We start from the raw sequence: 24,623 nt of genomic DNA on the forward strand, positions 1-24,623 counted from the left end.
TAGTGCTCCAGCTTTGGTAACTCCTTATGCAATTTATTATGACACCAGAACAACCGTGTCTGTATATTACTGGGAATCCATTTCTTTACAGTTCTTTATCTGTATGAGCAAAAGATGAAATGTTCTCAAAGGGAAATCTTTATTAGACCTCAAAACTACCTCAGTGACCAGAAAATTACTGGTAATTCTACTTACATTTATTGCTGACCCTCTAACATGTAAAGGTTATGACAGAAGCATATTATTTTTATTGGTTTTATACAGAGTGGCTCTTCTGTGTATTACCCTTCAGCTGTGTTTCTTTACATTTGTATTCATCATGGAATATCCTGTACTGACAGCATCCTAAATGCAGAAAACTCATAGCAATCCTTAACTGAATTCAATCTGTGAGGAATATTAACTTGAGCAAGAAGATTGTCTTTCAAGCCCAATTCTAATCCCTTTGCATAGGTAATGAAGCTGTTTTATGGTACTTTGCTGTCCTGTTTTATATCCTCTACTATACTTCAAGGTGTTTCTAAGATGTACTTTGCTCCCATTTTGAAATATTATTTTTGACTGTTCCTATTTTACTTTCAGTGCCATTCAGTTCCATAAGGGCCAAATTCTACCACACTTGCACTGCAGTGGGACTTCTCCTTCAAAAAAAAACCTATTTGGCACAATTATGATAAACTGAACCTGACTGTTTAAACTTCATTATGTTCTAAATGCTTACAGAGGTAATAGTTGCTTACTCACACACTTCTTTGAATTTGACTTGGGGCTACCTTATTATGCAAAGACCTATCAGCTGGGAACCTTGACCTGCATGTTGGTTGCAGTTTTAATTGCTAACATTTTGTTAATTGTTCACCTACAAAGAACTGAGACCTAAAATCTCCTGTTTAATGAGCTCATTACAATGCTGTACACTTTGTAAATGGTGATCACTGCATACGTGACAAATAAAGAAATCTTTCTTGAGCTGGATAAAACCAAACTCCAACCAGTCAATCTAAACAAGTTAAATATAAAGGACCTTGTGCCTTGGTTAGGAAAAATATGTCTAAGTACTAATTGTCATGTTCATATGATCAGAGGGCTGGAGCACCTCTCCTGTGAGGACAGACTGAAAGAATTGGGGCTGTTGAGTCTGGGGAAAAGAAGGCTCCGAGGTGACCTTATTGTGGCCTTCCAGTATCTGAAGGGGACCTACAAGAAGGCTAGGGAGGGACTTCTTAGGATATCAGGTAATGATAGGACTAGGGGGAATGGAATGCAGCTGGAGAGATTCAGACTGGACATGAGGAGGAAGTTCTTCACCATGAGAGTGGTGAAGCCCTGGAATGGGTTGTCCAGGGAGGTGGTTGAGACCCCATCCCTGGAGGTGTTTAAGACCAGGCTGGATGAGGCTCTGGCCAGCCTGATCTAATGTGAGGTGTCCCTGCCCATGGCAGGGGGGTTGGAACTAGATGATCCTTGTGGTCCCTTCCAACCCTGACTGATTCTATGATTCTATAGTATATTTTGAATCAGTAGCCAAGGACATATACCAAACCAGGCTTTTACTTCTTCTTACACTATACATCTCTGATTTTTTTTTTTAATTGACAATTTTTGCTAGATTTGATAAAAGCATAGGTACTGACTAATAAAATCATTAAAATTAGTCTAAATAATATTGTTTAGAATAAATTAATAAAAGCTTTTTCTTTAAGGTTTTTGTACTATTTGTATACAAACAGCTAAAAATGGCAAAATCAACTCATAAGACTTCTGGAATACCATTGTTGCAAGGATCACAGACCAGAATCTAAAGGACCATAAAATATGCTATCAGTCTGCTGACCAGGAAAAGAAAACCAAGTGCACTTTGTTGTCAAAGATTAGAAAGGCAAATACAATAATAATGATCAGTGGCAGACATGTCAAATCTGCTCAAACACTTCCTGAACAAGCTGAAAAGGCAGTTCCCTGGTGCTTTGAATCCTTACTTCAACTTAACCACTTTTAGAGCACAGTTGAAGATTATTCTTTTCCCTTTGGTTTAGGCCTAATTCATCTGCTAATAAGAAATAGGGTAGAACAGTTACTGGGTGGGTAGGTAAGGAAAGAACATGATAAAGTGAGAAATTGTAAAATGGTTATTTGTGGAAGTCACTAGACTTGTTGGTTTTGACTGGACTTTGGCTTTGGCCATGGTTTGGATTTTTTTTAATTACCACTGATGACATGATCCCTAGGCATTATCAGTATTCATGCAGATCTGGCTATGATGCAAGAGAAAACATAATCTTGAGGACTAGAGGAAGGGATGGACAACAGTTACACTAAGGGCAGTTTCAGTCAGGGATCAATGACAAGAATTTCTACGTGAGGTTGTGAATGAGGAGAAAAGAGATACGTGTCTGTCTGAAGCGAATGCAGGACGACTGTGACTTACCAGTGTGATAACAAAGCCTATCAAAAAATAGATTGTGATAGGAAATTATTAAGGCTGTTGGACTGGCTTTTACTGTGACTCATGAAGCATGAAGTATATATTTCTGATGACTGAGTCCATACAGCTGAACTCAGATTGAAAGAGACAGAGACTAAGTCAGGACTAAAAAGAAGTGGTTTAGTTTAACAAATCAAAGACAAGCAATGTCTCCTGTGCTTATATAATAGGAAATGAAGGATTTCACTGTCACAAAGGAAAAATGGATATAAAATAGCTGTGAACAAGTTCAAGATAGAAATCAGAATGAAATTTTTATGTGATGAGTGCTGCTGATGTGTCTTCACATAGTCTTAGCTGGAGAAAAAAATCCTCTGCAATTAGGATTATTTAATGCGTTAATGTGATCATGGAGGGCCTGACTACACAGGCACTTCTAGTTCTTTTGATCATAATTAAAATTTCTAGCTCCTCTAAGCAGGCTATGTGATGTCTCTATTTGCTTCAGGGGCATTGAACTAGATGACCTCTAAAGGTCCCTTCCAATCATGACTTGGGTAGGTGAACACTTTGCTATGATTCTATGATTCTATGATGCATAAGCAGCTGTAATTAGTTGGAAGACATGCCTATGGCTATGCAGGTAAGTAGAAAGTTGATTTATGAGAAATGCATGCTCTTGAACAGATAAATAAATAACAATTAACACCTTTTTCTTAAAGACAAGTTGCAAAACCTTGATATCATGAGTGGACCTCAACCAATGCTACAGACAGCCAGTAAGGATCAGAAATTGCCTGAAACTGCTGCTAAACCAAGATCTAGGAATAATTTTAAAGCAGTGATTATTCAGCTTCTTTTTAGATGTGTGGGATGTGAGGGTATCTGGATTTTCTGCATATGCTGCTTGATGAGAATGAAGCATCAAACACTGAAAATCTAATCTAACATTAAAGGAGTCTGACAACAGAAACCAGAGAAAAGGTTATCAAAAATACACACTTCTCTGTAACTCAGCAGCCACACACAGTTCCTACACAATGAATGCTGCAATCTGTGCCCAGAGACTTGTGAAGCCATGGATTTCTACAGCATTGGTGCTTCTTCTATGGTATGGCAAATGCAGATAGTCTGAGCTGTGATCCACTAACTGGCTTCAATAGAGGCCAGGATGCTCTTGGTATTCTTGGCCACCTGGGCACACACTGGCTTATACTCAGATGGCTGTCAACCAGCACCCCCACATCTTTCTCTGCTGGGCATCTTTCCAGCCACTCTGCCCCAAGCCTGGAGCACTCATGGGATTGTTGTGACCAAACAGCAGGACTCTACACTTGGCCTTGTTGAATCTCATACTGATCTCTGCTCATGGATCCATCCTGTCCAGGTCACTTTGAAGATCCTTTCTACCCTTAAGCAGACCTACATTCCCTCCCAACTTGGTGTCATCTGCAAATTTACCAAGGGAGCATTCAGTCTCCTTGTCCAGATCATTGATAAATATATTAAACAAGACCGGAGCTGAAAGTGAGCTCTGGGGAGCACCACCATTGAGCGGCCACCAACTGCACAGAATTCTATTCACCACCACTCTTTGGACCTGGTCATCCAGACAGTTTTTTACCCAGCAAAGTGTTCACCCATCCAAGTCATGAACAGACAGCTTATCCAAGAGGATTCTGTGAGAGACAGTCACAAAAGCTTTACTAAAGTCCAGATAAACATCCACAGCTTTCCCTGGTTGCCCTGCACATACTGGCACTCGAGATGATCTGCTCCATGACCTTCCTTGGCAGTGAGGTCAAATTGACAGGTCTGCAGTTCTTGGATCTTCCTTCAAGCTCTACTTGTGGATGGGTGTCACATTTGTCAGTCTCCAGTCAGCTGAGATCTCCCCACTTTGGCCTGGTGGTAAATGATAGAAAGTGCCTTGCACCACCTCTCTCAGTATTGTTGGTTGTATGCCTAAGAGGTACGTCCTCTTGGGCTATGGGGGCTTCATTGTGCTCCTCATCCCTATCTCCCAGCTCATGGGGCTGGGTATCCAGCAAACTCTTGGTCCTACTGCTAAAAACTGAGGCAAAGAAAGTATTGACTGCCTCAGCATACATCTTGAAGGTAACATAAAGCATATATCTCAAAGATGCATGCTCCACATTGTATTTTAAACAGCGTGGCCATTCCCTAGTCAGGCAAACCAGTATAGTAAAAATGGACTGGGACTTCCCAAAGGCTTTTGGACTTCGTTAGTGCCCATGTACATTTGATAAATTTAGTTCACAAACATTACATCTGATTATGCTTTGAGCTATCACACAGACAAGGTAAAGCAGATTTTTTTTCCATGTGTGTTGTTGGTATATATTTTAGATTTTTAAACTTTTTTTTTTTTGTTAAGTAATAATGTATCTCTGCATAAGATACTGCTGAAAATCTTGCAGAAAGAGCAGTACTAATATTTTTTTTTAATAGAACTCACCCTCTGTGATGCTAAGGAGAACATGAACAGATAAGATAAGAAACAAAAATTTCATACTTGCAAGTGAGAGTCCAGCTCCCTTTAGACAGAACATTATTTTTTGGAATGTATTCACACCTTCTCTTAAGTAACTTCCATGTTGTGCTGTTACAAGGACTTGATTATGTACTGCCTTGGAGACAATGCTTTTTGCATCTCTGTAAAATAAATACAAAGCATTAAAAAAAATATTTTACTCTCAGTGTGGTCAATGGCAAAGATTTTCCATGGGTTTCAGAAAATCAAGTCCTGTGTCTTAAATTAGAAGCACTTATGGCTTGATTTAATATGATGAATTCATCTTTACAAGTGAAAATAAAGAGTAATAGGGATACTATCAGCGCATATCTGATCCACCAGCAGAAATGAATATGGTAAATCCCACACCTGTCACTACCTGTTATGTCAGTGGTAGGAGGAGCTGGGAAGCATTTGCAAATTCATATGTATGCTTTCACGAAAATCTTCTAGCCATTTAAATTATGTTGTGATTCCTTGGATTTCATCAGAAGATACATGGAAAAGAAACTTCAGGAAAGAATGACTAGCAGTAGTAGAAGTGAGTTCTTGATTTTTCTGAATGACACATTGTGTGCTGCACACATGCAGTCAGCTTTGTGATTGACTGGGCAATGATAGTAGCTGGAAAAAAATGTGCAGTGTTCCAGGGCATTGATTTAACACTAAATAAGTTGATGGAAATATCATTAGTCCCTTGAGATTGTATTGAAATTATATGAAACGTAACAGTGTATTATATAGTTATTTTCAGATTTTAATTGTTGCAGTGCTATATTTTCAAAAGATAGCAAATCTGTCTTGAATTGTTAATTTCAGCCAGAAAGGAAGCAAAAAATTCTAGAAGGAAGTCAATGACATTATTTGCTGATAAGCAAAAATCAATGTTCATTAAAAACAGGTGCTGTTCAAGATAATTTGGAATGAAACATAGGAAACTAATTCAGAAACCTCTGTGTGTGTGTGTCTACAAGTGAATTGAGCATGGACTATCAATTCTTCATTATTCTTTTATTTATTATTCTCACTATTTAAAGAGTTTTTTTCTGTCTTCATTTAGTGATTGCAAAAAAAGGTTATTCTGCTGAATAATTTCTTGTCAAGCAGTTTCAGATAGCCTTAGAAAGCAACCGATAGTTCACTGAATGCTGTAACAGCCACTGAAGAATTTGATCTAAGTTATTCCATTTTTTAAAGGTGAAAAAAAAATTACTTACTCTTTAAAGAATATTTCTTTCTTTGAGTCAAAAGAAACTAGTTCCACCAAAATTCCTAATTTGTTTCGTCTTTCTTATCAGGTATGTCAGACAGTCCCTTTATTGGATCTCAAAGGAAGCGTTAGAAGAAAAGTTTCACAGGATGTTTATAGGATGTAATTGTTTAATCTTGTAGACAGCATCAAATTCAGTGATGCACATCTTGAATTCAAGCACAGTCCAACCCACTTTCAAGACAGGTTTAGGATGTACTGGGTGAAAACCACATGCTTAACTTTTTCACTGATATTGTGCCTAGACATATGTAAATGAATTATAAATGAGAAATGTTAGAATGTGTAGGCCACAAGAGTGCCTTATGCACTGTTTTTTCTCTTATGCCATGGAATGACTACAAATTTTCTTCCTTTTCTCTTTTCCTCTCCTCCTTAACATATACTAGTCTCACAATTAAGAACAGTGAACATAGGCTCTAGTCCCCTCACAGAGTAATTTATCTGAGCAGCACAGCACACCATCCTTCCTGAAGTCTGCAATTTGTTTCTCAACAGAATGTGTCTTACCTCCTTGTCTGTTATTACTGGACTGTATTTTAAGTCAAGTGTCCTAGTCAAGATAGGCATTTAGGTATCATGGAGATGTCATTCAGTTTGTAGGACTATATATTGATCGCTCATAAAGAAGTAAAATGCATATTTTATGAAGTGAGTGTGCTATCCTTACGCCAGTTTCTAAGACATTCAGAATCTATTTTGAACTTTGGAATAATGTATTGGTAAAAAAAAAATGGAGCAAATTTGAAATTAATCTAGTTCTATATTTTTTCAATGAATTTAATAACTACTCATAGTGCACAATCTTGTTTTAATATATTTCATATACAAACAAATGTAACAAGCCAAAAAACAACCAAACAAAACCACACACCACCAATCACTGTAAGATGCAAACCTGAACTCAAACACCAGGCTAAGTTCTAATTACATCTCAGTCTAAAGCTATTTCCTTGAATTTCATCAGTTATATTTCACCAGTTATATTTTCCTTTGACATACTTCTATGTTTATAGACACTAGGATTCTTCTAATCACATTGTATACTATCTGCCTGATTTATCTAGGCAGTTACCTTAAAACAAATACTGCCTGTTATTTAGATTTTGATTGTACTAAATGGAAGGAAGGAAGGAAGGAAGGAAGGAAGGAAGGAAGGAAGGAAGGAAGGAAGGAAGGAAGGAAGGAAGGAAGGAAGGAAGGAAGGAAGGAAGGAAGGAAGGAAGGAAGGAAGGAAGGAAGGAAGGAAGGAAGGAAGGAAGGAAGGAAGGAAGGAAGGAAGGAAGGAAGGAAGGAAGGAAGAAGAAAAGAAAAAGAAAGAAAGAAAGAAAGAAAGAAAGAAAGAAAGAAAGAAAGAAAGAAAGAAAGAAAGAAAGAAAGAAAGAAAGAAAGAAAGAAAGAAAGAAAGAAAGAAAGAAAGAAGGAAAGAAGGAAAGAAGGAAAGAAGGAAAGAAGGAAAGAAGGAAAGAAGGAAAGAAGGAAAGAAGGAAAGAAGGAAAGAAAGAAGGAAAGAAGGAAAGAAGGAAAGAAGGAAAGAAAGAAGGAAAGAAGGAAAGAAAGAAAGAAAGAAGGAAAGAAGGAAAGAAGGAAAGAAAGAAAGAAAGAAAGAAAGAAAGAAAGAAAGAAAGAAAGAAAGAAAGAAAGAAAGAAAGAAAGAAAGAAAGAAAGAAAGAAAGAAAGAAAGAAAGAAAGAAAGAAAGAAAGAGAAAGAAAGAAAGAAAGAAAGAAAGAAAGAAAGAAAGAAAGAAAGAAAGAAAGCCTTCTCTAGAGCCTCATTTCAGATAATGACTTTCCTGCCCACAGTCTGCATTCCTAAACTGAGCAGAAGAATTTATTGCTGATAGTGTTAAAATCTGGCATAGATAATAACCTGATTTCAGTTAAAGGGAACGTAAAGATGCAACATGCTACTTCCAAGAGGAGACAGTGTTATAACCAGCATCAGGTTGGCATCCCAGCAGTCACAGGGAGAAACTGGGTTTGGCTGCAAAGGTAAGAATTCAACCAAACATGGATTTTTAGCTGGATGCTGGGGATTTTTGTGAAAGTCTCTTTCTGAAAAGTCTTCACAGGTTTTACTTTTTAACTTTAATTTCCTGTAGCCATGGCTTCATCTGCAAACATAAGAGTAGGAAAACCAGACTTGGATTAGCAAGACTAGCTCAGTGACATTCATTTTCTGGGATAAGGAGATAATCCCTACTCTGTGAGATGATAAATTAGTTGATAATTCACTGACTGGAAATTCATAGAATCAAGAATGACCAGTAGGAAAGACTTTTGTGGAGTTAAGCACTACAATTTATACACATGGAGTAGTAGCTAGATTGTTTTTCTTTATTTAATTTCTTCCTTCTTTTATAAAAGCCCAAGGGATTTTATTACAGGGAGCAAACTAACTGGGAAAAATCACCGTGTTTGTTTCTGTGAACTATTACTCAGCTATTGATTGCATGAAGGAGATGTTACAGAAAATTGACATGGTTGAGCCCACTTCACTGAATGAAGTTTGCTTTCATGTATGATTGATATTGTATTAGTTCAATTTTGATGTTATGTTCTACCATGGATTATCTTTTAAGTCTTGTTTACAAACATCTAGTCATGCTTGTTGTTATCAGCAGGCTGGTGTCTTTTTTGTTTCTGTGTTTTCTATTCTCATGGGGCCACAGAGATTACACTAGTAGGAGCAATCTTTTTGTGGGGCTATTGTAAAGATGGGCGGTGATTCTAACATTACCTGTGTAGATGCAGCCAAGACAGAGAGGCAGTTTAGGAATGGGCCCCTTAAAACACGTAACTAGTAAATGTTTTACTGGGACAAATACTTGTCTGGAAGGAAAAACAATAGTCTTTCTGTAAAGTAGCCTGGTCTAAGAGCTCTGCATAGTCATAGGAAAGATTCTTCCACTATACCTTAGGAGGCTGGAATTCTTAATCATGTCTTCTTGTCCAAATTAGTTTTGAGATAACTTGCATTAGCATTGTAAAAGTTTCAACACTGTTCTAAGCCGATACAGAAACCAGGAGAAACTCAGTGGCTTTTAAAGGCTTTTTCCTCCCCTTCTCCTTTCTAAAATTAAAGTCACATTTTCTAGACAAAGCTATATAAGTAAAATTCCATTTATTGGCTTAGTATCACAGTGTCAGGATTCAGACTAGCTGGGACACATCAATACTCAAGATAAACCAAAGGAAAAACTCACAGAAATCCCAAGAAAGTCAATTAACACTTATTAGCTTCCTTATTATCAAAAGTCTTTGCCACTACTCATTTTCCATGTTCCATATTTCTTTGCAGACTTGACTTCTCTCTGCTCTTCTCTCTGCTTTTTCTTTTGGTCTTTAACCTGATACCTAACAAACACTATAAATATATGTTGCCACATATATTTGCAATCTCACCTATGCTTTTGTCATCTTGAACAGCCAATTTTTTTGTCTTGACCTTGCCATTTTTCTGTCCCTTTAGAGTCACTATAATTTTCTCTCCTAACTAGTGGTTGGTTTAATAGTTTCACCATACCATACTATTAAATTTTTTCTCTATAATAGATACTATATACCATTCCTCTTTATGAATAGATTTTACACAAGATACACATTTCCTGACACTTTATACAAAACAAAGTAAACAAAGTAGCCTGTTGCAGTATCATTTCCTAGGCACCACTGAAGGTACCATTCCATAGAAAAATCTCTGAATTAATGGAAATCCTTTTACAGAAATTTTGTTTTGAAGGTAGTTCTTTCAGCATTTATCTCCAACAAACCTGCTGGTACACTGATCATTTTTAAAGACAAATATGGGGAGGTCAGATGTATATTTCCTAGGAACAGAAATAAACCATAATGTCATGCATTTCCAGCACCTCTACCATTTCCTTTTAGTCTTGCATTTACTGCGTTGCACAGAACACCACATACCCCTAAACAGATCTTGTATGGAAATGATAATCCAATAAAGGAAATAAATGTCATGGAATATTGTTTCCCTGTAAGTTGAAATATGCTGAGTAAAATATGAAAAGTGTTGCTTCAATTGTACAAGTGGCTGGGTTATGACTATTTCCCATGCTTTTCATGCATGCCCTTGGCTCTAACAACAAAGCAGGAAGCTTGTGTGAAGTCAAAATTACCAACTGACAATGGCTGTTGGTCAAATTGTTTCTCCATTCCTATTGTGACAAACTGTTTTCCTCTTCTCTTGCAGTTTTCCACTTGTCTCACAAAGTCACTCGAGTGGTTCCAGAGAGTGCTCTCCTGATTGTTCTAGGTCTCTTCCTTGGTGGCATTGTGTGGGCAGCAGATCACATTGCCTCCTTTGCCCTGACACCAACTGTATTCTTTTTCTATCTGCTGCCCCCCATTGTTTTGGATGCTGGATATTTTATGCCAAATAGATTGTTCTTCGGAAATCTTGGTTCCATCCTTTTGTATGCCGTCATTGGGACAATCTGGAATGCTGCCACAACTGGTTTGTCTCTCTACGGTGTCTATCAGACAGGAATAATGGGTAAGTTTGATCTGTGAAGGTACAATTGTAAATGTTATAGTACTTGTTGGATGGCTGATACCTTACAACTTAACAACTTTTTTCAGCAGAAAAATCCGATTGTAATGGTAGCAATTTGTAATGTTTTTACCAAATCTAAGAATGATCTGAGAAATCTTCTCTGAAGCAAACATGAAAGGGATCTGAACCTGTCTGTCTCACATTTCTTTGCTTTAAATGTGTGTGAACACACCCAGGATAAAGCTCAGGATTCATCCTGCTAATGGATATCTGGCCAGAAACATAGTCTGAAGAGCTTATTTCTCTCTGCTCTGATAGAAATTTTCAAAGTTACTGGGAAATAGAACTGTCTTCCTTCAGTCAGCTTTAACGTTAAATAAGCAGTGGTTGTTGAGGGGAGCACCTGTGCATGACACATCTCCATATTGTATTCTGGGGCTGGAAATTGTAACTGAAGACTTACAGAGCCAAGCAGCACATGTAAGATGCACTGTGTCTTAATAGTACTACAATACATGGGGCTACTCAAAGAGGCACAGAACAGCAATTCTTAATCTAAGTAGGTGCGTCACGTACATAAGCTATGTACTGCCGCATGAGGAACAACAACCCGCATTGTTTGTGGATTGCATGCATTTTGAAACAGGCATCCTATCTATGTTTGTTTTTTTTTTAGTGTCCACGTTGAAGAAGGTCAAGAGCCCTTCTACAGCAAAATTCTCTTAGGTTAGCAAGTTCTAGAAAGTACTTAGATGGCATATTTGCTGCAGGCGGTACAGATAGAGTGTGATTTTGTGCCTTTGTACTCTGCTCACCTGTTCTTGGCAACCACTGCTGAGATCCTGGGACTGAGTGGTGGCTCTAAGACTTCAAGGGTTATGTAGGGTTGTACAAAAGGCCAAACAGATAATCATGGGGCTGTTCTCTAACCACAGCAATGCAAAATAAACTGGCAGCAGTTTTCCGCAAATGCCCTTTTCAGTCCTTATAAAAAGAGTGCCTCAAATGTCTGAAGTTTCAACAGCTGCAGAGAATAGTTTCTTGATAAAGAATTAAACTATTAGCTGATTATTACAGAAGGCAGCATAGTTTTCCAGTATCAAAAACTGCTCCCAATGTCCAGCACAGGGAAGCAGCAGAATTTGAGGCTGGCTTCTTTTAAATTTAGCCCAAGCCTGGGATATCTGTTCCATCCATTTAAGGGAGACCTGCGCTGTCCTTATTTGAAAATCCCCATCTGGAAGAACTAGACCACAGCCCTGTTCATCTGAGACTCCTCTTACATAACTGCGTATATTTTTAATACAGGCATCTATGATAGATTTAGATATTTTAGATATTTACCTTACTAGAGCTCACACTTTATAAGTAACATTTTTTCTTTAGAAGATAGAAAAGTGACAGCTCAGATGCAGACACTATTGACTTCTGCAAGTAGGTAAGATGCTTTCACGCTGCAGCCATGGAACGCTGCATCTACATTTTCATGTTTGTAGCTAAATACAGGGGTTTTTTTCAGGAAGAAAAAGATGATGAAGGGATATTGCTATTGCAGCAGGTTGGACAGAAACATCTTTAAATATCCAAGATGCTTGCCATAATATTTTTTAAGAAAATGAACAACAATATTTTATTAACATCCTATTCTGGGAAATATACTGAATAATAATTGTTTTTAAAATCTGTTGATTAAAAAAAAACGTATTAAATGAAAAGCATTACTGGTTTTGTGACATGTGGAGTGGAAAAGTCAAGTGAAAAAAAAAAAATCTATCTCCTACTTTCTTGCCAAACCATAAACAATTCTCAACTAACCATAAAAGTTGGATTTGGTGGCTGCACATTCTGCTTCATCATCAAGGAAATCTTTCAGTGACAGGATGTACCATGTCTGGTATTTAATGCTGAGCATATAGTTCAACAGGCGAATCAGACCCTCCCACAGATCACAGCTAAAGCTCTACAAGCTAAAAATAGGGATGTTACCAAAAGCAAACAATAAACTGACATGCCTGGGGATTTTAAATGTTTAGAATGAGAGCTAATTGATATGCCATGGAGACCTGTCTTTACCACCAAAACATACTTCAACCTGCTGGAGTTCTAATCTCAGCTGTGGAATAGGCCAGAGAAACCTCTCCCTGATTGAAACTATGGCATTCTCCATCAAGGCTAGATAGGATATAACATATACTCACTAATCCACTCAACACATTGTGGTGACCTTCTTAGATGTCATGAATACCTGAGCACCACACCTTGTGAAAAGCCTTGCTGCTGTTACTTGCTGAAGACAGAGGAACAGCAAGTTAACTTCTAGAACAACTCATAGCACCCTCTGGTTGAAGTTCTAGGGCATATGTTTGTTTCTACCACATTTTTTCTGCAGCTGCAGTGGATAATGCTAGAATACCATCATTAAAATGTGGGAATGCATATCCACTGCAGACTAAACTGTTCTAAACCCAACTTACTTCCAATTTTACTATTGAATGAGCCCATAGTTCTGTCCATCAATGTGAGGGTGCATAATCCAAATTCGGTTACATAGATTCCCTATATAAACACATGCAGAAGAATCTCTTTGCTTGCATTCAACATCCTTAACAAATAGTATTTGCAGGAAAAAAAAAGAAGAAAAAATTCCTTCTTTAGAGGATAAAATAAAGGATCAGCCCCCTAACTGCTAATTAATAGCCACACCAGTATGCTTTCACAGAATAGGAAGAAGTATCTGATCCTAAGTATTCCTGGTTGATGGCATCTAATTGTTCATCTGCTGGAAAACTAATCCATGCAGCACTTCTCTGTGGAATAACTGTGCTTGTGACTAGGGCTTAGAAGTTTTTCTTGTACCACCTAGGTCATGACAACTACACACTGAGCATGTGTAGAAGCCTTAAACTGGGCCCATCGAACTTACCTTGCTCAGGTGTCACTTCTGGCAGTTAGTCACTCCAGACTCTAGTGAGATGGAAAGAGGCAGTGGTCATATATCACTTGGAAATAACTTGCATCATTAGGCTAAATGAAAGCCTGATTTAGAAGCCCTGTGCCTCTTGATACTGTTTTGTAGATGTGTCCTAACCTTTCCATAAATATTTGCTCACTAGATTTTCATGTCTTCAAAGAATGTACCTATGATTATAATTGGTAACATATAAAAAAGATAAGCAGTCCCAGTGAGTCAATTTCTTTTAAAAGATTATATTCTCTTCTACCCTGATATCTGACAGCTATTGTCACTGGGTTTGTTCCTTCCTTTAGTATGGCGGAGAAGAACATTTGATGCATCTGTTCCTTAGATTCAGGTTCAAGGCCGTTCACAGAATTTTTAGCACAGGCTTCAGCTTACTGCTGCAAGCTCTCTCACACACTGAAATGTATAGACTCAGTCTTCATTCATAGTCCAATATGACAAAGTCTGAACAAGACTATTTCTTTTTTTAAGAAAATATAAAGTAGCTATATCTCTGCAAACTATGCAGGTACCCCAGATCATTGGCCATTGTCAAATACAACAAAGTGTTGCCTACTCTTGTCCCCAGATGCTCATGTAAGTGTCATCATTCTCTTGAGGAACTAAGCCCATGCCATTTAGTAACAAAAATATTTGGAATGTAGTTTCTGTTTCGACTACCTTTCAAGCACTACAAAATCTCAATCTGAAAAAGTGTAAGAGTACTTCTTAGAGGAGTAGCCATGTTCTGGCAGCATCTTACAGACAATATTGATTCTATAGCTATGGCTACTCATGCTTCCAAATCATTTAGTTGAAAAGATTTCACCCTCACCTGTAGAAATCATGCCTGATACACCTGTTTATTAACTTTGGTCCTGGGCCTCTGAACTATGTTCTAAAGAATGAGCTATTGACATATGCTTTATTTGCTCTTCTTCATATAATCACTTCTTAATAAATACTTCTTCCTCCTTCACTCATTAATGAACATGATGGGAATTTTCCTGTTCCCTGAACTTGCCAAAGTCTGTTCCCCAAGGAAAAAAAACAACAAACCAAGACTGAGATTCCACTCTTGATTGCATGAAGAGGGTAAATTTTTCAAGGAAGCTTAGCAAAATGATCCTTGTGGCTCTTTGTTTTCTGTTACTTTTCAAATGATGCTTGCCTAAGTCTCTTTGCACAACTGAACAAAAAAGAACAAAAGCCAAAACCAAACCCAACTAAACAAGCAAACATAATAATACTTCATAACTAAGAGAATAATTAAAAAAGGAAAGAAAATACTGATTTACTTTGTCATCAGAGTGCTGTCATTTCAAAAGTTTCAAAATAACTGCCAAAATTCTTAAAGGACTGCACCACAAACATAGTGAAGTATATTTTAGTCCTTCATTTATATTTAGGGTACACTTGAAAACAATTTAACAGTGGCCTCATGAATCATAATTTGAAACAAGTGGCTTAACTGCACCTACTAATAAATGTCTACTTGTGTAAGGAGGCCACAAGTAGTGTTTAACTGCACTAAGTGAAGTTGAGCCTTCCTACAGCAGTGCTTAGTGACTGAGATCAAATCTGTCCTGTGACATGAAGTACTTTGAAACATTTACTTCAGAAGTAAGTTCCGTGTTGTCCATCTTGTCAGTTTTCAGTTATCCTGAGATAATTTACTCAAGTTGGGTAAACTGTACCACATGCAAATACAAAACCAGTTTATATCTGGTTCTTAGCCATAAAAACAGGACTGTACTGCTCCCAGAAGCAACCAGGTTTCTATGCCATGCTTTCCAGGTGATATCTTAGGATCCCTATTTTCAAGGATTTTGCATTGTCTGTAATATCACTGTCTGTCATTAGTACAGATAATGCAGAGTTGACTCGGTTTATACTTTGTTTGCTTTTGTTTTTGAAGGCCACCTGGATACTGGACTTCTGGACTTCCTCCTATTTGGCAGCTTAATTGCTGCTGTGGATCCTGTAGCTGTTCTGGCAGTGTTTGAAGAAGTCCATGTCAACGAAGTTCTATTCATCATTGTTTTTGGAGAATCACTTCTGAATGATGCGGTAACTGTGGTAAGTAGGTTATAGATCCTGAATTCACCCAAACTCTAGTGTTTTTTCCCCCTAAATTAAATATTGCATCATCTGTGTGTATCTAATCACAGGCTAGTGTAGTACAGCTACTGGTGTTCTCTTTCTTGCTTACAAACACAGTACTGGACTGATTAAATGTTTGAGCAGGAAAGCTATTTGGAGCCTATGTCATGTAAAAATAAACACTCCTGGGTTGGGTGAGCATAAAAACATTTAAAATGAAGTTTCAGGTGTGTGTTTGATTTGTCTTTGTTGTTCAAGTACTGGAATTAGTTCTAGGGATTTTTAGCCTGTCTTTGATATTGTTTTTAATGCATATTCACTTTTCTTCATGTTTTCAGAATAAACATAATTTATAGATGTACCTCAGGTGTACAGGCAGTGAGAGAGAGAATACTTGCCAAAGTGCTTATGCCTCATGTTTATCAAAGAGATATTATAAAGAGCCAATTCGGGGAAAACTCTGGAATGTTATAAAGTTTCTGGTTTGGGGTGGGGTTTGGTTGTTTTTTTTTGGTAACATTAATTTCTGTTTGTTGGGTTGGTTTTGTTTATTCCATTTAGAAAGAAAAAAGAAAGATTGATAGACTTGAATAGAGTTAAAAGAATCCCAGGTTTCTACTATATTTTTGTTGTGGTTGAAACACTTACTTTCTCAGAATGTAATAGGGGGGGTTGGGTGTTTTTTTGTGTAGTACAGTATTAGTTGGCAGGGTCAAGGTAGTCCTATGGAGTAAAGATGCAATTCAACAGAGTTGCTACAGCATTTCAGTTAACTTCTTGGATTATCTCCTATTCCTGCTCATGCATGTCTCTAAATAATGATAAGACATGTCAACCAGGATCAGTGACTTAATTTTTGCAACCAAGGCAGCAGGGTCACTGGCAGCAGCTTAACTGTTCAGCTTAGTTTGAAAATGCCAATTAGGGCCTACAGAGAAACCTAATTTAGTTTAGATAATCAGCCTTATTAGTATTTTGGGGGTATTACAGGAAAGAAATATCAAAATAAACCCTTGATGAACTCAAGTATCAACCTCACTGGATTTCAGGAGGAAAGAAGTTTTTTGTTGTTATGAAGGAAAGAAGTTTTTGTTGTTATGAAATTAATAGAAACAGTCACTCTGCAAATAAATGAAAATTAGATTGTTTATTGAGGAAAATCCTGAAGAGGAAGCATGATCAAGAGTCAGCACAGCCTTCAAGAAATTTTGAAGCAACTGAAGTTCTTACCTTTAGAAAGAAAAGGCAGAAGAAAGTGCATGATGTAGCATTCTTTAAATGTAAATATGCAGAAGACTGCTATTGCAGAACAAAGTAACCTGTATGCCATAACTGTGGGTAAATATGATAAGAATTAAGAAGCTTAGCTGGAACAAGGAAGGCTGAGAATATCATGAAGTTCAACAAGGGCAAGTGTGGAGTCCTGCACCTGGGGAGGATTAGCCCCATGCACCAGTACAGGTTAGAGCTTGACCTTCTAGAAAGCAGCTCTGTGCAAAAAAAAAAGCCCCCCAAAAAAAACCACCCTGGGAGTGCTGTTGGAAAATAAGTTCATCATTAGCCAGCAATGTGACCTCGTGGCCAAGAAGGCTGATGGTGTTCTGAGGCACATTAAGGAGACTGTGGCCAGCAGGTCACGGGAAGCTCTCTTCCTCTCCTACTATGCCCTGGTGAGGCCACATTTGGAGTATTGTGTCCACTTCTGGGCTCCACAGTTGATCAGAGACAGGGAACTGCTGGAGAAAGTACAAAAGAGGACCACAAGGATGATTTGGAGACTGGAATATCTCACAAGAAGAAGCTGAGAGACTTGGGTCTGTTTATCCTGGAGAAGAGCAGATTGAGAAAGGATCTTATTAACACATCTAAACAGCTAAAGGGTGGTGGCCATGAGGCTGGGCTCCTTTCAATGGTATCCAGTGATAGGATAAGGGGCAATGGGTACCAGCAAGAACACAGGAAGCTTCACTTGAACTTAAGCAGAAACTTCTTTGCTGTGAGGGTGCCAGAGCAACAGAAAAGGCTGCTCAGAGAGGTTGTGAATTCTCCTTCCCTGGAGACTTCCAAAACCAGCCTGGACGTGTTCCTGTGCAAACTGCTCTAGGCAAGCCTGGATTAGCAGGAGGTTGGACTAGATGATCCCCAGAGGTTCATTCCAACTCCTACCATTCTGTGATTCTGAGAAAGCAATAGTACAGGTCTTTTCCATCACTGGAGGACTGAAGAACAGGTTAGACAAGCATGTGTCAAGAATGATGTTCAAACAAACCTCCTTAGGCAGGGATATGGATAAGATGAATTCTTTTCTGTTAGCACTATCACTTCTAGTTATTTTAAAAGCTTTAATACAATTATATTTATTCTCTTTCACCTTCAATTTATTTTATGTCTGTTCATCCTATTTTAGTGCAGTATTTTATTATTAGTGTCTTGGCACTATCTCATTAAATATCTTATTTATCATATACAGGAAAATAAATAAATCTGCCTGGATTTTAGAGTGAGAAATGCTTTAAATGCACACCTGCAGATGTAACAATGTTTATTCTAGATAGAAATCACATTCAAATAAAACAATGGAACATTTGTTAAAGAAAAAACAAATGTTGTTTATTCTTGCTCTACTGCTTTTTTTTTTTTTCTCATTTTGAAAAACTAAGAAATCTGCAAAATCATCTCCCTCCACACAGAATTTCCCCCAGTCACACATGATTTCAGAATTCATAATGTTCAGATTATTTTAACAGGCTTAATTCAGCAGCAAACATTAAGTTAGTCTACTTTTCTTTTCAGGTGCTGTACAACGTGTTTGAAACTTTTGTTACAATAGGCCCAGAGAATGTGACTGGGATTGAATGTGTCAAAGGAGTAGGTGCGTAGAAATGAATTCTGTATCGCATCACTGATCTACATATTCAGACTTCTAAACAAAATATCACTAGTGTGCTATCAGTAACTGATATTTTTCAGCCCTTTCTCTTGCTGTCTCCTGTGATATAGACAAATGTCTTTAAAACATAGCTAAGTGGATATTCCTGCATATTTGGGAACCTTGATCAAATCTATCTTCTCTGGAGGAGACTCAAGAGATGTTGAGTTCAGCTCTTAAGACCACCAAACTTGACAGCAATACCTAATTTTTTCAGTGTTTTATAACATGTCCTCAGTCTCAGCCTGTGCTTTCCCTGCATTCCAGAAAAACTGAGATTACATAGGGACATTCTCACTTTTCATCATGATTGCCATCTCGTAACAGTTACCAGTGACTCTTAAGAAATGCTATTTGCCTAAAAAATGAGTAATTGCTTGCCACTCCAATCATGACATACTACACCATCTGAAACAATAATGTCTTAGCAGTGACTTGGGCATAGTCTAGAACAGGATTTTAGAAAGGCATTTGTTTACAGAATGTGTGAAAAAAAATTGTTCAAAGAAATGTAGAAAGTTTTGAATAAGACTAAAATGGTGAGGTTTAGCAGAAAGTAGCTTTGCTTTTTCTACAGAATGCCTCATTCATATACCAAGTGTTCAAAATTTGGTGCATTTTAGAAATAATTCTTGAATTGTCCTCCAAAAATTTCGCTGGTGCACTGCCCATGCGATAGGACAGGGTTTGTTGAAACCATTGATTTTCTGTCGTTTAAGCTGTGTTTGGTTTTGTTTTTCAGTGTCATTCTTTGTGGTGAGCCTGGGTGGGACACTGGTTGGTATATTCTTTGCATTCCTGCTTTCGTTGGTCAGTCGTTTCACCAAGCACGTGAGAATCATTGAACCTGGATTTGTGTTCATCATTTCCTACATGTCCTACCTCACAGCAGAAATGCTGTCCCTTTCTGCTATCCTTGCGTAAGTCTCTTTATTACTGTCTGTGAAGGGGCTGAGAATGGAATATTACTTTTAAAAGCTATAGAATGTGACACTTATGGGAGCTTATGGGGGATATTACTACCTTCACATTGCAGTAGGTTATAGTTTGCAAATGCTGTCATTTGGCCTTGGAATGCAAGCTTTCTTGTATCTGCTATGCAACATGAGAACTTCCTTTGTCAAGCACAGACATGAGTCTTTCCTCTTTGCAATCAGTAATGCTTCAGTAACTAATGGTTGTCTGTTAGAGGATAGGAGGGCTCTGCAGAGAGACCTTGCCAGGCTGGATAGATGAACAGAGTCCAATGGCCTGAGATTTAACACATCTAAGTGCCGGGTTCTACACATTGGCCACAACAACCCCTGGTTGGGGACAGAGAGGTTGGAGAGCAGCCAGGCAGAAAGGGACCTGGGTGTACTGGTCGATAGTAGGATGAACATGAGCCAGCAGTGTGCCCAAGTGGCCAAGAAGACCAGGAATAGTGTGGCCAGCAGGAGCAGGGAAGTCATTCTGCCCCTCTACTCAGCACTGGTTAGGCCATGCCTTGAGGACTGTGTCTAGTTCTGGGCCCCTCAATTAAAGAAAGATGTTAGGCTGCTGGAACATGTCCAGAGAAGGGCAACAAAGCTGGTGAGGGGTCTGGAGCATAAGCCCTATGAGGAGTGGCTGAGGGAGCTGGGGGTGTTTCACCTGGAGAGAAGGAGGCTTAGGGGAGACCTTATTGCTGTCTACAACTACCTGAAGGGAGGTTGTAGCCAAATGAGGATTGGTCTCTTCTCGAGGGCAACCAGTGACAGAACGAAGAAGACACAGTCTCAAGCTGTGCAAGGGGAAGCTTGATCTTAGAAAGAAGTTCTTTACAGAAAGAGTGATTGGCCATTGGAATGGGCTGCCCAGTGAGGTGGTGGGGTAAACACCCCTGGAGGTGTTTAAGAAAAGACTGGATGAGGCACTTAGTGCCATGGTCTAGTTGATTAGATAGGGTTGGGTGATCAGTTGGACTTGATGATCTTGGAGGTCTCTTCCAACCTGGTTGCTTCTGTAATTCTGTAAACCAGTACTTTTCAAGGGTATTACCTGAACAGGTATTATTTGCTACTCTCACTGTCTTGACTGGCCTGTTAGGGTTTACCTATTTTTTTTCCTGATTTGGCTTGAATACCTCTGTGGTCTTTCTTCTTCTAGTATCCATTGATTCCCGACATATGTTTCTTCCCAGCTTTGCTTTTCATGTTTGTAGATGCTACACTAAGCATATTCAAGATCTGAAAATCTTACTGCAAACGGTTCATTAGTCTAAGGCTGATCATAAAATAGATTTCCATTTGTGCATGTAAAGCAGTGGGGTAAATGGAAGAGAATTAAAGACCTGTTAGAATCTAATGAAATGCTGTCTTCAGACCTCTTTGAGCCACTTCAGAATGAATGTTTGAAATATGCTTTTTACCTAGGTGAGATTCTACAATGGCCACTGCATGTAGGGATTAATTATGAGGCTTTATCCGTATATGACATTTGGGTGGACATAATATGAAATGGTACAATCAATATTTTCTGAACAATAGCTTTTACTTTCCTTTTATTTTTTTCCCCCTAGGATAACATTCTGTGGCATCTGCTGTCAGAAGTATGTAAAGGCTAACATCTCTGAACAATCTTCTACGACTGTCAGATATACCATGAAAATGTTGGCCAGTGGAGCAGAAACTATTATCTTTATGTTTCTGGGAATTTCAGCTGTAAATCCAGACATCTGGACTTGGAACACAGCTTTTATCTTGTTGACTCTGCTCTTCATCTCAGTATACAGAGTTATTGGTAAGCAAATGATCTTCTTCCTGTCCTTTCATTGCATTTTTGATGCAATCATGATCATTTGTCATTTGAATTTATGACTGCCATGGCATTAGGAGGGTACATCTCTACAGTAAGCTTCATCATGTCCTGAAAATATGCTATGATTTCACTTTTGATAACCTGTGGGGATATGTCTTGCCCAGTGATTAACATGAATCATCCAGTGGCTAACCTTTATTGACTCAGCACATGCTAGTGGCAAAATCTCCCAGTGAATTCTTTCAATGGGAGCCTAAAAAACAAAACAAACAAAACAAAAACCCCAACCCAAACAAAACGAACCAACCAAACAAACAAAAGAACCCAAACAAACAAAAAGAAAAACCAACAAACAAGTGAGTCATGTTAGTCAGCTCTTTCCCTCAGCTCTTTCAATTTGGTAATAAAGACATTGTCTCAAGCTAATTATATGGTTGACTTTAGGTTTGAGACACGTGGTGATGTAAGACGATACATAATTACACTGCAGGTTCTCTGATTTCAGAACTGATTTGCAAAGACCTGTGAGAAACTGAGCAAAGAAGACTGTGGCAGGGAGGGATTACCTTCTGTCAATTTGCTGGGCTTATAGAAGCTTGCAAACATTTCAAAATATCAATGACAATTTGCCTAAATATGTAGTTCTACTATTTAATCACCCTTTTGTGAAACAGCCCAAACAGGCACGGAATGACGTACTTCTGAAGAGTAACACACACAGTGACTTCGTGTACATAGTTACACACGGGAATAAATTAAATGGTCTTATCCACTTCTTTACCTTGAATTAAATTTGATTAAAAGGTGACACATCTATCTAGCTTGCAGTTTTCCTAGACTCTGTATTCTTTCTAGAGGTTCCTGGGCTGAATGAAGGGCCTAGCCCCATGTCACCCTTTCTAAATGGTCTGTAACCACTGTTTGTTTAGCCACCTCTCAGGCACCACTAAACAAGTTCTCCATATCTTGCCTTTGTCACTTCTTGTATTCCTGGAATTAATGGTTAACAATCCTGTAATAAATGTGATCACTAATTAAATGCTACATGTTCAGCAATAACAACTGCATCTATTAAAGTAATTTGTCTTAGACTTTGAGAAATTACTAAAAACTTGATGATACCTAGTTCTAAATACCTGCAGCTCTCATACCCCTTGAAAAGTCAGATAGTGGCGTGAATTGCTTTTTGAGGTCCTCTCCACCACAAGACACTTGTCCCTCAACACAACTTCAGCGTTCTCATACAAAAGAAATATCTCTTTGGCACTGGTTGACAGTCCTGGCACACACACACACCATACCACTCTCAGGAGTAGTGAAGCTGGTTTCCTTCTTTATGGTGGGAGCTCTGGAGATGTGATTTTTAGAGATTTAGGTCTCAGGGCAGACAATAAAACATAACCTTCCACAATGACATGTGTCATTTTTAGTGATTTGTAAAGAGTACCACACTTATTCCCCAAATCAACACTGTTGCAACACTTAATGGCAGCAGAATTTCACATGCAGCACCTATGTCAGAGAACAGCGTTCTCAGATGAGCTGCTGACTCACAGAACCTTGATGTAATTCCTCTGGGAAAATGTAAAAGGGAAGGTCCCAGGTGGCCCTGCCCTCCTTGGCAATGGGAGGAGCAGTGAAAAGCAGCTAGTATAGAGAATTTGTTATGAAAGCAGACTGGCGGTATCGTTCCTGTTACACACAGTTGGAGTATTGACGTTTCATAAGGGTATTTCTAGACATGCTGGCTTTTCTTTTTTTATAGGTGTAGTTTTACAGACATGGATTCTTAACCACTACAGAATGGTCCAGTTAGAGATAATAGACCAGGTGGTGATGTCATATGGCGGACTACGTGGCGCAGTTGCTTTTGCTCTGGTTGTGCTTCTGGATATGGAAAAAGTGAAAGAGAAAAATCTGTTTGTCAGCACAACTATCATTGTTGTGTTTTTTACGGTTATTTTCCAGGTAATTTTATTTCTTAAGCATGCTTCTTACAAGGAGAAGGAGTCCCCCAAAAGTATCAAATGCTTCAAGCAGTTCTCAGCTGAAGGTTGCATATTGTTTCACTGAACTGAAAGCATAATTGAATTTGTAATTTTAGTAACAAAGATCCTATTTTATGTTTTCATATGGCACCACAAGGGACAAAACACAATTTCCTTTGTGCTAAAAAGTGTTCAGCCTTGCCTGCTTTGTATTAACAGTGCTCAAGTTAATATCTGATTAACTATCCTTCATTTTATGTGAATAACTGTAAGTCATTTCTATGGGCAAAATAAGTCATTAAGCTGATCTACCTGAGCCTAAAGCCTTGATTAAATATATATGTTATAATATATAACAGTAGGCAGCGGGACACCTTGTATTTAACATCCAAAAAAATTTTGCCAAAATCCCCCCAAAACATTAATAGAAATGGAGATGTGTCAGTGTATACCTCTTTGGAATTTTTTCTCAAGTTTATTACAGAAAGTTCAACTGTGGTCACAAACTCCTGATATGTGCAGACAATACCACATTCAATTCAAGGAAACACTTTAACTCCTCCATTATCATAGTTTTCTCATAGAAGATTTATTTTTTCCAATGGTATCCTCTCTTTTGAAACCTTTATAATAAGAGCTAAGGGTACCTCATTATATTATCTTCTATGACAAGCACCATATGAAAAATAGTCTATTTCTTTTTCATAATGATCAAATGAATGGAAGTCTGCATTTACATGAAAGGACACATGGATTATGAAAAATTCTAAGTATTTATTATCTTTTTTTTATCCACAGGGACTGACTATCAAACCGTTGGTACAGTGGTTGAAAGTGAAGAAAACTGAACACAGAGAGCCAAAACTGAATGAGAAACTTCATGGCAGAGTAAGATATTTTTAAACAAAGCTATGATATTGTTTGGATTTTTATAGACTGCCCTGAGACAGAAAAAAAAATCTTAGAGAAAATCTCTTTTTGGTAGGAAAAAGAGAATCAAATATCATGTGCAAAATCTTTCTAAAATGTATTATGTTATGTTTATTTATGGAAAAGATTTGAAAGCAGGGTTTGCAGCTTGCATTGAAAGGTAGCTACCTAGAAAGGAAGTATGCTGCC

General features: G+C 38.1%; 1 protein-coding gene across 3 annotated transcripts in view; it reads left to right on the forward strand.

Annotated features, from left to right (window-relative positions):
- SLC9A3 (solute carrier family 9 member A3) overlaps nt 1–24,623 on the forward strand; it is a 60,843-nt gene that overhangs the window by 17,720 nt on the left and 18,500 nt on the right. For all 3 annotated transcript variants that reach the window (XM_068162966.1, XM_068162969.1, XM_068162967.1), the window contains exons 2-8: nt 10,445–10,747; nt 15,625–15,785; nt 18,603–18,681; nt 19,481–19,658; nt 21,278–21,498; nt 23,282–23,484; nt 24,303–24,392. In XM_068162966.1, the coding sequence (XP_068019067.1) occupies nt 10,445–10,747; nt 15,625–15,785; nt 18,603–18,681; nt 19,481–19,658; nt 21,278–21,498; nt 23,282–23,484; nt 24,303–24,392 (1,235 nt within the window). The remainder of the gene's footprint in view (nt 1–10,444; nt 10,748–15,624; nt 15,786–18,602; nt 18,682–19,480; nt 19,659–21,277; nt 21,499–23,281; nt 23,485–24,302; nt 24,393–24,623) is intronic.

Source organism: Melanerpes formicivorus, unplaced genomic scaffold (assembly GCF_026170545.1).
Source record: "Melanerpes formicivorus ecotype bairdi unplaced genomic scaffold, bMelFor1.0.p_v2 SCAF_69, whole genome shotgun sequence".
Taxonomy (NCBI): domain Eukaryota; kingdom Metazoa; phylum Chordata; class Aves; order Piciformes; family Picidae; genus Melanerpes; species Melanerpes formicivorus.